This window comes from Vitis riparia, chromosome 9 (assembly GCF_004353265.1).
Source record: "Vitis riparia cultivar Riparia Gloire de Montpellier isolate 1030 chromosome 9, EGFV_Vit.rip_1.0, whole genome shotgun sequence".
In the NCBI taxonomy this organism is placed as follows: domain Eukaryota; kingdom Viridiplantae; phylum Streptophyta; class Magnoliopsida; order Vitales; family Vitaceae; genus Vitis; species Vitis riparia.
The window spans coordinates 23,619,899-23,632,530 of record NC_048439.1 but is presented as its reverse complement, the minus strand read 5'-3'; the positions used below and the strand labels follow the sequence as shown (position 1 = coordinate 23,632,530).

The following is a 12,632-nucleotide window of genomic DNA, read 5'->3' as shown; positions in this document are numbered from 1 at the left end:
CAGGTATACGTAAGTTATCAATCCTCTTAGTGTAAGGCTTAGAGTACATGAGTGTACTCTATGAGGGTCCACCATATTGCACTCTAATGGTGTTAGTTATCATGTCCTGAATTTGTTGGATAGATAATGACACCACCAAAGCAAATCTGTCATTTGTTTCTCAATTTGCACCGTCTTAGACATATGTGGTGCATTATCAAGAGAAGATGCAACATTCAGAAGGTGATTAAGTCCTTAACTTGACTCACCCATATTTTGTACTTATGCCTCAACCTTATTTATGAGGAAGACTATCTACATATCATTTTCTTCAATTGTCTTGGTGAGTTTGGAGATGGCGCGAGTCATTTCTGCTAATTGTTCCTTTATGGATATAGTGTCTGTTGCCATTACCGGCATAGTCAACAAGAAGAGAGAAGTAAAAGATTTGGAATGATTGGAGTAGTTATCCTCCTTTGTCATTTCAATGGTGATCTGGAGTGTGAGTCAATGTTCGAGTTGGCATCGGTAATAGGGCAAGGGGACTTATTCCCAAAGTTCTTCAATGTTGAAGGGAGTTTTCTTCTACTACGAGGACTATGGCCTTTTACCCCCAAAAAGGCCAAGGTGATGAATGGTTTGTGCCCATCATGTGTCCTTACTGGTTTTAGCAAACAAGTAGGCTCGCTTTTTCTTCTTCTTTTTTTTAATGTGAATATGTTGATTTCTCTTTACTATGAGTCATGGGGCCCATAGCATTATTGTGTGTCGATTGTATAATGACGATCTTGTCACTACCCTTGATGACATACGCAACTTGAGTCTTTTTGGATGTCATCAATGTAGTAGTGATTAATCTTCTAATGAAATATATGAAAGGTAGAGAGGTCACACCAGGCGGGCCAGAAATTTGTACGCATAAATTTCACAAAAGTCCTACAAAATTAACAAAATAATAGGAAAAAATAATGCTAACAAAGATTTTGTTAAAATTAAAATTGTGGGATACAATCTCAAATATAATATTCTTTACAAAAAAATATTTTCCCTCAGATTCTTTTGTTTTGACCACAACTCAAAGAACGGTGACAGAATTACTTTCTTAGATTTCAATATCAATCGAGGGCCTAGAGTGCCTTTTTCCTAAATAAACTTGTTAAATGGCGAAAAACATGTCTAGCCCTTTTACTATTTACCAAGCTTGCAGGGAGATTTCATGAAGCTCCTTTTCTTTTTGTGAAACCCCTTTTCCCATATGAAGTCACTTTATAAATCTCATTTTCTTGATCTAAATTTTTTTTTATCTCTTACATATTTTCTAATCTCCCTATTTCTTAAAGGAAGTCACTTCTATTTATAGGTGAATGTAGAGAATTGAATTTTGAATTTATGATATTTAGTTGCTTAATTTAAGAGATTTAGTTTCATGATTCTAGCAACTTTTTTTCTTAAGGTTTTATCAATAAGATAATAATAATAATAATTATTATTATTATTATTATTATCTTTTTTATAGTTGGAGATTAGTTTTTTTTTTAAAAAAAGAAACTTATCCATAAGAGGATATTATATATATATATATTTAAATATCAAATTAGTGATAATTTAATCCACTAAATTTTTTATGTCTACACTTTGTTTTAAATATCAGCCACTATTCTAAAGAAGTTTTAGACAACTATATTTAAGGATTTAAAAATGGAATACCAAGCATATTTGAGAGAGAAAAAAAAAACAATTTTTGATTCTTAAAAAGATATTTCTCCTTTTATTTGCTCATGATTTCTCTATATCATGACTTTGTATTACATTCCAGTAACACAATTTTTTCTTATGTAAGTAAATTAATAAAATTAAAGGAAATTGACAAGGAAAATATGTAAGTAACAAGTATAGCTTTGGATAATAATCTATTTTTTATTTTTTATTTTTTAATATTCATCTACTTTTCATAACATTAGGACAAGTGAAATTGACATTCTGCTATCTCTAAATTGCAATGAATTTGAATAAACAATAAACTCAAAACTTGAGGAGTGTCATTAGAAAGTTGATTATGTTAATTGTTGAGCTAGCAAAAATATTGGAAATACAAAGATAATGAATGATAATGACTTGTGAAATATTATGGTTGTTAAGAGAAAAAATTATTTAAATTATATATAAAATGATCAACTAAAAAAATATCATAAATTTAATGTAAAAGAAATGGATGATGTGTTTAAATAAAATTTGGACTAAGGTTGTATTTATTTTACTTAAGTTAGAAAAATTGATTTTAAAAAGAATTTTAGTAGAAAACATCCCATCACACGTGGTGAAACACTTGCTAGTTTATTAAAACGTATAAGCATCAGTTCTACTTTAATGTGACAAATTGTCTGAATTTATTAACAATTCATTGTTTGGCCATATTTCGATAAGAAATGGAGATGGAAAATGTGAAGCTCGTGGGTATTTATTAACATCACTGCACCTCACTTCTCTTCATATCGTCATCATTCCTCTATGCCTCTCTGTTCTTCTCTCAACAGTCTCCACACTGGGAGCCATCTCCACGAAATATGTTTCCCTTTTCACCTTTTCATATTCCATCGGCTACATTTTTGTCCAGAAGGTTATATGTTGATATTCGGCCAGGCATAGTGATGCACCTCCTATTACGCCTACATTCTCATAACCATTCACCTCGTGTAGTCCTCGGCCTTGCTTTTGTTTTTAATCTCTGGGCAAATAGTAAATTTTAGAAAAGAAAAGAAAAATAATCAACCTGGACTTACTACTTGGAAGGGGTTTTCAAGTATCTATAAATGGATATAGTCATCGCGAATGCAAGTAAATTAATAAGCATGAGAACTTCCAATGAATTTCTAAGGACTAACAACATAGTGTGTGATATGATCATTTCGTGAATTTGTTAGGTGTTTCAAGTGATTTGTAACCTTCAACAATACTAACAACAGTGGATTGAATAGAAACTAAAAGCTAGAGTAGTATATCTCCACCAATACATTATCCGGTGACCTTACACAGGCAAGTGTGAGCAAATGAAAAGCAAGAGGAATTTTTGGTAAAAACCTCAAATCAGCGTAGTACTTGTAAATTGATAACAGGTTGCTGTGTACAGAAAACAAAAAAAAAAAAAAAAAAAAAAACCTTTCTCCTCACTTGAAGCTCAACCAGTTTCCAAAGTCTTATTTGACTTGAGTTCAAGCTAGTTAATTTCTGTTTTAAATTAAATGAACATTAAATATTGTTTCAACATTAGTAGTTGCATATAAACTTAACTCAAGTCTCAACCTAAAGTGAAAACTGAGAAATTGCCACCTCTCTCTCTTTGGGATACCATGCAGCAAAGGCTTTTAGGAAATAATAATAATAATAATCTCATTTCTAAAAATCACTGTTATAATGGTGAGAGGGAGAGGCAACAATTAAAAAGAAGGCAAAATATGAAGTGTTTAGTAGGCACTAGGCAGTTGTCCTAATTGCTGATGCGTGGAAGCAAACCTAGGTGATATTTGCCTATGCCTCTACCTTCGAATTCAAGAGCTTTGGTTCATTGTCGGAGGGCACAATTGCACAACCATTGAGCTACAATTATGGGGGTAAGAAATGGTTAAACTGTGACTGTACTGCGATTATGGGGGATATCTAAAATGGCACACAAGTAACTATTAGATGACAAACACTTGGTGGTTGTAAGTTTGAGACTAGAAACTAATTTTCCCCACAATGTTCAGCTAATTGCAGAGAATGTTTATTGCTTTTAAAATACATAACTGCAACTTCATAGTATTAAAATGACGATAGGTTAAAGTTTGAACCTGAAGATTAAGGCTACAGATATATGAGAAGCAAAGTAGATGAACCGGTTGCCTTCTTACCTCTTAAAGCACAGAAACATAATCGCTTCCCCTCTCCCATCACATTTATTGATCACTTCTTCCAAGTGGTGGAAACTTTAAGTTGAAGTCTTCAGATGAGCAGGTTGCCAGCCTGGCTGAATTGAAGTCTCACTTCCTGTTTGATAACTGGTAAACAAAGTTAGAACGGTAGCAAAAGAGAATGAGAATATCAGATCATGAAGTCAACTTCCGGAAAAGTGAACAAAAAATTTTCCAGCAAGGAGTTCAGCTTTGTCTGCCCAGTTTGAATAAAGCAAATGATTTGTTAGCCTAACATGAAACTGAGAGGTTCATGCATAGAACAATACAAAAGCTCCAGAAGGAAAGTTATAAAAAAAGAGGAAAAGATTAGAACTAAGAAATTTCCGAACCATTAAAGGAAGAAAAAAGAATAAATAAAGTTCCATAAAGAACAGTTGAGAGTGGAGATATTAAGAACTGAACATGGTTGGATTCCTATTTGTCCAAGTACCTAATTTCGCTCCCATTTTCAGCAACTTCTATGATTCCAAACACCAAGTCAGGATGAAACACCACTCAAAGTTGAATCAGCACACTTCAAGATTCAAAGCAGTGAACCGAGGAGCAAAACCTGCCAGGTCAAATTTTTCAAAATGGAGGATTCTGATTTTCAGCAAATTTCAGAACATATGGGTCCCAAAAGGTCCTGGATGGTAAAAACTCCAAAATGATCATGCATTACAACATGCAAACACAAAATGTTTTCCGGATGCAACAATGATGTAACAGGATGCCTAGATATCAAATAGTAGAAATCATCCAACTACCTATACCTGGAAGCCTTGGAGGGAAGAGTGAGTCCCAATGCCCTCATATTACCACATGCAATTTTTTGCAATTGGTCACTGCCCGCCTATAAAGTTTTAGTTACAAAATAAAAACCTTAACCAAGAACAAAAATTAGATATGGATATCATAATTAAATAGTTCATGTAAGAGAAAATGCATAAAAAGGATTTGAAAGCAACAAGTAATTTATGATGAGGCCTATAGAAACGAATTCACATCAAGATAACATAAAGAAGGAATTCAAAAATGTATGATCATCTCATTCAGAAAAGAAAATGGTATAAAAGAATTTCCTCTAAAATGTTTAACAAAGTTTTATTCCAGATCTCTGTATACGTCTAATGTAAACTCTTTCTTACAAGAAAATTAGAATCTATGGGGATGTATGAATTTGAACATTTGCAAGAAGCCTTGTGAGCTTGCTCAGAGTTTCACGAGCAGATATGGTGTCTGGATGATCATCACCGCAGATAGAAGTTCTAATAAAAACAGCTTTTCGAATTAGATCATCCGCTATGTCAAATTGCCCCCCTCTTAGCATTAGCTTAGCCCTAGTTTCCAGCACGGTTGCTCTCGAGAGTGCCAGTTCCTGCCAAAGGCAAGGATTTAACTGAGCATTAGTTTGGATGGGTTTCCAACAAAGCGATGAGTCCAGCCACTTCTCTACTGGTGTGACAAATGCTTGATCTGCTGCTTCCAGTGCATTGGTGCATAGCCGAAGGAGTTCTAGAGCAGCACTGCACCGTGAAAATGTGATGAATGTCCGAATTGCAAGAGGGAGAACCACTTCTTTTACAAGAAATAACAATTCCGTCACCTTTAACTCAACCACAATGGGATCATTCCCGAAACCAAATAGCAAGAAACATGCTGCCCATAAATGTTCTGAATGTTGTGAAATAGACCCACGACTAATTACTGCTTGAACCATGGCCTGTGCAACTCCAGTTACTCCTTTTTTGAGGGCATAAAGCTTGATGAGTTCATTGAAATGGAGATAACCTTGCTTGGTACTGCTTCTAGCAATATTGAACCTCAACAACATGGAAGACGCTTCAGCTTCTGATCTCTTGGTGTAGGATGATGTAAGGCCACAAGTTAAGGAATGCAAAAACTTCTTCCACAACCTAGTGCCTTGGTGCTTCTCAGGGACCTTGTTAGCAGCTAGAGCTAATAGGAAAATGGGAATTGCTGAGGGTGCAAACCAACCACTCACCTGAACCATTCTAGTCGCCAAACTCCTTGGGCCATCAGCATGATCAAATATTGAGAAACAAACTTCAAACAGTTGGAAGAGGAAGGTATTCCGTCTCAATAAATGACCCTCTCTTCCACTCCAGGTCAAGTCCCTCAAAGGCATTCTATTAATTGTATCCAAGAGCCTGCTTGGATTTATAGGAAGCTCGGATAGAATTGCTCCTACAATTGCAAGGCCTAAAGTGAGCCTCCCAAGTTTCTCCTCAATAACTCTGAGAGCATCAATTTCCACAATAGGGTAATCTTTGACACTTCCCTGCATTAAAGACATAGCCTCAACCCCAGATAGGTAAGAGAGTTTCAAAGGCTCCAAGTTCATTATGCGAGGAAGGCGTGTGGAAATTATAAAGTGAGTATCTCCACCAAACCGGGGAAGAAGATCCATTATAAGTTTCTGATCCCACCAATCCTTTTCACTCTCTAGGTTATCAAGCACTACCAAAAATGGGATGTTCCGCATGAGCTCTTTTCGAACTCTAGAAATGGCTGCTTCTTCATGCTCCTCAAAGCTTTTTATCCTGCTTTTCTCCGAGCAATTCTCAATCCCCACATCAACTTCTAAAAATGACCATAGATTTAAATAATTCTGGCGAATGTATCTACTTCCCCCGCCTACCCATAATACCATCTTGTACCTTTGGTGATACCTGTAAGCAAATTCAAGAAGAAGATCGGTCTTTCCAATTCCTGATTCGCCTGATACACAAGCTATTCCTTTTCCATACAAAATTTTGGCGGATCTTCTACTTCTCCCATACTTTCCTCCATTCTTTGACCTCAAAGAGTACTGCCTTTGAGGGAATTCAGAACTTTGCATCTCAATTTCCTTCTCTGACTCCTTCCATACCACAGCTTGTTTCCCTTTCCTGTGTCCACTCTCCATATGTTGTTCCCTCCGTCTTTCCTCAACTGAACTTCCCTTACTCCACCCAATTGTCAAATTCTTCCGCCTAGGTCTAGCTTTAAGTTCAAAATAATCTTTTTCTGATTCTCCACTGACATCACCAAAAAGTATAAATTCAAGCTCGGACAATTCTTTCTTCCTACCAATAAAATTCTCATTTCGAGGGAAGGGAAACTCCTCTTTCTCTGCCTTCTCTCTCCATTTAGTCAACCGCTCCACAACGCTTCTCCTTCCAAGCCTTATAGCCAGAAGTGTGACTGCCCTCAGTATGCAATCTCTCCACTTACCATCTTGAGCCTCCAGTTTCCAATCATCCACCCGAGAAAGGCCATTTACTGCTTCTTTCCATTCGTTCTCTAAACCTCCATACAAAAGCCATAGCTCTCCCCCATGTTTTTCCCACATCTCTCCCCTCTTCTCAACTATATCCCTGACAAGGCAATCATCCGGACCCAAATCAAAGAATAATGGGACCAAATTCTTCTTTCCTGAGAAAAATCGCAGTTCCTCAATGGTGTATGGATTCCTAAAAGACTTTCTAGTTAAGATTACAACCCCAAAAGTAGAAACATCCATTGCCCTCTCAACAATGCCATGTTTTCTTGAGTTCCGACACCGAGCTCTGTCAGATACAAAGCAGCTCATTCCTTGAACTTCCAACTCAGCACGGAGCCAATTAGCAAACCTCAGCAAAGGTGGTTTTCTACCATGCAAACCAATGAAGACATCACAGCTCCTCAATCTATTAGAGGAAAATGAAGCTGAAGTTGGCGCAAACGAGATTCCATGGCTTCTCCCAAGCTTTTTCTGTTTCTCTGTATGCTGAGAATAACCATTGCCATGGCCATGACTGTGATTGGACATGGTGGTACTATTGGAAATGCCAGTTGAGGGAGAAACACGATTGAACTTCTGAAAATCACTTGAAACACGAGATCCTGGGATGATTGACATGTTTGACAAGGTAAACCGGACATTTTTTAGAGATTGAGGATCAGGATTTCCTGAGCTGGAACTGAGGGGATCAGCACTTAACACAGTACTGAGGGGATCAGCACTTAGCTGAATATTGTCACATGGAATGTCTGATAGTGTCGATTCAGATAATTGGCACGTTGGTGATCTTGGAGAGAAAAATGGAGACTGATTGGCTGAAAAGAATGTTGACGAGGAAGACGACAAATTCCTTGAAGTTGTGGCTGGTAACGACAAAAACCGGGAACTTTCTTCTCCAAGATCCATGCTCATATCATTTCCTGCCTTCAAAAGATGAAACCCATGCAGTCTGAAATGGTGAGAATGGTTTTAGTCAGTAACATTACCTCCTAAAATGGAATAAAATGATCTGAAACCAAAAAAAAATCAGTAGAAATTAAATGACTGTTCTATTGGATACCATCATTCATAAAAGTTAAGAAAATCATATCAACATTTCGTACAACAGTGCAACTTGAGCAGTATGTATGAAAATCTTAGATGGCAAAAAATTAAAATATATAACTATATATTTAATAAAATAAAATAAAAATAAAAATAAAGGATTTCAAATGCTACAAGGAAACAGAGAGCAAAAATAGGCAGCATCAAGATTAATGATGGGATTTAATACCTCAAACGCAAACACAAACTGAAACTGAGCAAAATCTACATATTTGAAAAGCTGAGAAAAAGGAAAAAATAATACACCATTTTTCTGGGAGTTACAGCATCCATGCTAAAAAGGAATTGACAAAATAAAGGAAATCCATCATCTCAATCTAAAACGCGGAAAATAAGATAAAGGCATGAGCTTTTTAAATTTTCATGCTTCTAAGATCCATGTAATCTCATTCAAACATATATACATCTCAAAACAAAGAAACCAACTTCCAAAAATTGAACAAGAAACTATGAAAGACACTTATAAATCTTCAAACTTTAGGGCATTATAGATCCAGAGAAGCCCTAGAACACAGAGAAGGTTTCACAACAAAAGACCGACCTCTCAGTTAAAAAGAATAGAACAAAAATTCCATGATGATTCAGATCTGAAAACTTGGTTGGCTTGAAATCCTGAAAAGGTCTCCTAGATTCAAGCTTCTGTCATCAAATCAAGCAACCCACTTCCTCAAAACCAGTGATACACACAAAAACAAATTCAAATTTTGAACAACCCAAATTTCTGAGTTTGCTCTACCATAGGAAAGGGAAAAAAAAAACTCAAATCGATAAACATACTCCTCAGAAATACAAATCCAATCAAATAAACACTTCAAATTGCGAAAAACTTTGCCCCATAAATCATTCTCTTCTCGCTGTAAAAACCTAGTCGCCAAAATTTGAGACACAGCTGGTTGAGAAAAAAAAGCCAGACAAACAGGAGATTTGAGTGAATGTGAAAGCGAATGCAATAGAAAGAAGGAATGGGCTACCTGGAGCGAGAAAATCTGAGGCTCCAGCCCCACAAAACCGAGTCGCTCAGTCACTCACTCCTCTCAATGTCTAACAAAAACGTCCCTTTCTCTCACTAAATGTGTCCGCAAATCTTAAAGAGAAAAAAATGGACTGATTTCTGACAGCAAAAGAGAGCAGTGGAAGAAGAAAATACATGGGACCCAAAGGACGGACCTGACGAGGATGTGGTTGGCTGCACCTTTTATAACTGGGCGTTCCAGAAAATCCACTGTTGTTTTTGGGTTTTGGATTCACACCTACTCCAATCCACCACTGCTCTTGCTGTTTTCCTGTGGGTACTGTAGTAAGAGTAGGCTTTTAACTCTATGCACTGCTCTTATGGTAGTCTTGGAGTGTGGCTGGCTTTGTAACCATTAGATGTGGTTTGGTTGGTGTGCCGAATGCCGATAGGGGCTGCTTTTAAGGTATGTTTTGGTTGTCAAAATAACTTTCATCTCTGATATTTTATTTTAAATCATTGTTCCTGGTATTTAACCATTAATATATATATATATATATAAAATAATTATGAAAGTATTTTCAAGTTTAAAAAAATTATTTCTCATTTAAGAACATATTTCCCTGGTATTCAGACTGTTAGGACTCTTATGCATGGAATGGGATAATAAATAAATTAAAAAATAAAAAGTGAAAAAATTCCTAGAATAATTTTAGGAGTCAGGTTTATTGCTTCAAAATAACTAACAGGCATGACTATGGTTGTAAAGTATTACCCTCATCTATTAAATTTTAAATTTTAACAAAGAAAATTTTACAATCCAAATACGACAAAGATGGATGAATTATAATCATAAAATGGCCTAAATGTCTAATTTAGGAAAATTACATTAAGTCAAGTAAGAATCATTTGTAAAATTTAAATTTAATTAAAATTTGTAAATGTTTACCTTGACACACATTAAATAATTTGTTCAAAAATTACACATTTAATAAAATTAAAAATATTTATGTGAATCATAAAAACTAAACCCATGAGTCAAATTATATGATTTCAAAAATCATAGTTGGCTAACTAATATTCAATGAACAAAGTTATTGCATTTCAAGTTACTTTGCCATTCACAAAAAAGTTCCTACTCATTTCAATATTGATTTGGACTCCACTAATTGGGAAAAAAAAATGAACATTGGCTGACCACTACAAATCATGCCAATTTGATTCAATTGCAAAACCCATAAAAGCATATGCATGCCAAACCAAATTGTCTCTCTCCTATCATTCTTTATGTAAGAAAATAAAATAAGTCTTTGTCCATTCAAGGACTGGACTGTCTTGAGTTGACTTAAATCATTTTGGATTTGGCTCTTTCAACATCACTCCAAAATACCCATTTGGTATTCTATCAGTGAGCACATGGATCCATGTGAGGCCACCCATCACTGGACCACTCTGATCTAGTCTCACTTGTGATTTGTCAATCTGATCAATGGCCCAAATATCTTTGAGGGTTTGATATTAGATCAAGCGCACTCCTAACTTGCTGACAACTTTGGAGTACAAACATGTAAAAGCTTAAACAAATATCAACTTTTTTCTTTCCTATTGTTTGGTAGCTCTCCAAACCACAAAAGCTTTCAAAGTTTTGTTTTAACTAATTTTTATATTTTTATTTCTCTTCATAAAAACAGTAAGTTAAAAGATTCAATTGCACACAATGACAAGATATACATGAAAAATTATTTATAAAATCTCTCAGACACGTTATGAATGCAAAACCCACGATATCAATAGATGACAAAACTCAAATCCACTGCTCAAAAAAAATATACAAAATTACCTAATGAAAGTTATCCCTAAAACTTACAATTCATAACTTATACTTAATCTCATGTCCACCACCAACTACTATCTAGTGAATTCCTCCATGTCTTAAAATCAATGTGGATCTCTCTCATGATCCTAATAGCAAATCACAAATAATTTTGGGATGTAAAAAGGATAATAATCTTTTTGACAATGTACACATCTAAAATAAAAGAGACTTTTCAAACATAATATACATGGGACTAAACCCTAGTGGACAAAATCTTAATTTTCCAAAAAAACCCAAATTAAAAAATGAAAAGGATTAAGAAGTCACAATATTAATTTTTTTTCAAAAATTTTCTTCAAATGATCAAGTATCAGTTAAGGGTGCTTGAATATTTTAAGTCAATGTTTAAGTGATAAGTTTTAGCACTTAAGTGTTGGATCAATTATTTTATTTAAAAATTAACTTTAGTACTCAAAACTATAACAATGTCAAACTTTTTTATACTTATATATCATCTTTGATTGACTATTTGACGATCTTAAATCTTCAATGAAATGTATGTCACAAAAAGATATAAAAGATTTTAAGTTATGATGAATGAAAAAAAATTATCAACTTAAATTAAACAACCTAATGCTCTAACACTTGAAAAATATAAGCATAATTTCCTTGAGGCAAATACTTCTACGTATACCCCTGTCAATTGATTTACAACATACTCTCTTCTCATAAGATGACACCTCTTTCAAGTGATTCACAACATACTTTATTCTCGTAAGGTGAGAAACACTAGCTAATAATCCCCTTGGTGCTACATAATGGGTGTAATGCGAGCGTAGATAATTTTAACATCATGTGTATAACATAGTTGTTTCTAGGGTTTATGTCTTACCATCGTCTCAAGCTCTTCCAAAAGGTGCTTAAATTGAATGTGCAATGGAATATCAATTCCCATACTTTATTTCTCAAGAATCAAAGCCCAAAGATCTATGAACCAGCCCAAGCTAAACAAACAAACAATCCTTATCTTTTTAATCTCTATTTGATTGACTCTATAATTAAAATTTTAATATGATTAAATAAGTTGTATCTAATTGGTTGCCCATACAAGACTAACATGTCATTTCTATTATTAAAACATGATCCAACCCAAAGTCATTTCCTAGATGGATTAGATAGGTTGTCTTTTTAACCCATGTAAGAAATCTACAGTGGTTGTGTCCGAATGTGGATACTTCTCAACTTGAGTATATAATTATAGTGTTTTTCACTTTCACATAATATAAGAAGACTAGCTTCCCAAGTAAAAGGTATCGGTATCAACTTAAATCTAAGATGGTCTATTTATTGTTTGATAAATATTTCGGTCACATGAGTACTTTATTTTCATATTAAAAGATCTTGAAAGACTTTTTAGAATAATTTTGCACTCTAAACTTGTGAAAATTATTAACAAATTTTATCGATATAATTATGTATGCAATATACCATTCCATAAAAACCAAGTCAAATTACAAATTACAATTTATATGGTTCTAATAGTTTAAAGAAATTAAATAGTCCTTC

General features: G+C 34.6%; 1 protein-coding gene across 4 annotated transcripts; it reads right to left on the bottom strand.

The window, feature by feature from the left end:
- Positions 1–4,959: 4,959 nt before the first annotated feature.
- LOC117922365 lies at positions 4,960–9,570 on the bottom strand. 4 transcript variants are annotated; one of them, XM_034840496.1, is made up of 2 exons: positions 9,466–9,570; positions 4,960–8,143 (listed from the first exon to the last, which is right to left on the bottom strand). In XM_034840496.1, the coding sequence occupies exon 2, from the start codon at positions 8,104–8,106 to the stop codon at positions 5,071–5,073; it is 3,036 nt and encodes a 1,011-aa protein (XP_034696387.1). In that variant the 5' UTR covers positions 8,107–8,143; positions 9,466–9,570; the 3' UTR covers positions 4,960–5,070. The 4 variants fall into 4 exon arrangements, with proteins under 4 accessions (XP_034696387.1, XP_034696384.1, XP_034696385.1 ...); XM_034840493.1 differs by lacking the exon at positions 9,466–9,570 and adding an exon at positions 9,270–9,458; XM_034840494.1 differs by lacking the exon at positions 9,466–9,570 and adding an exon at positions 8,840–9,255.
- Between the last annotated feature and the right edge of the window lie 3,062 nt (positions 9,571–12,632).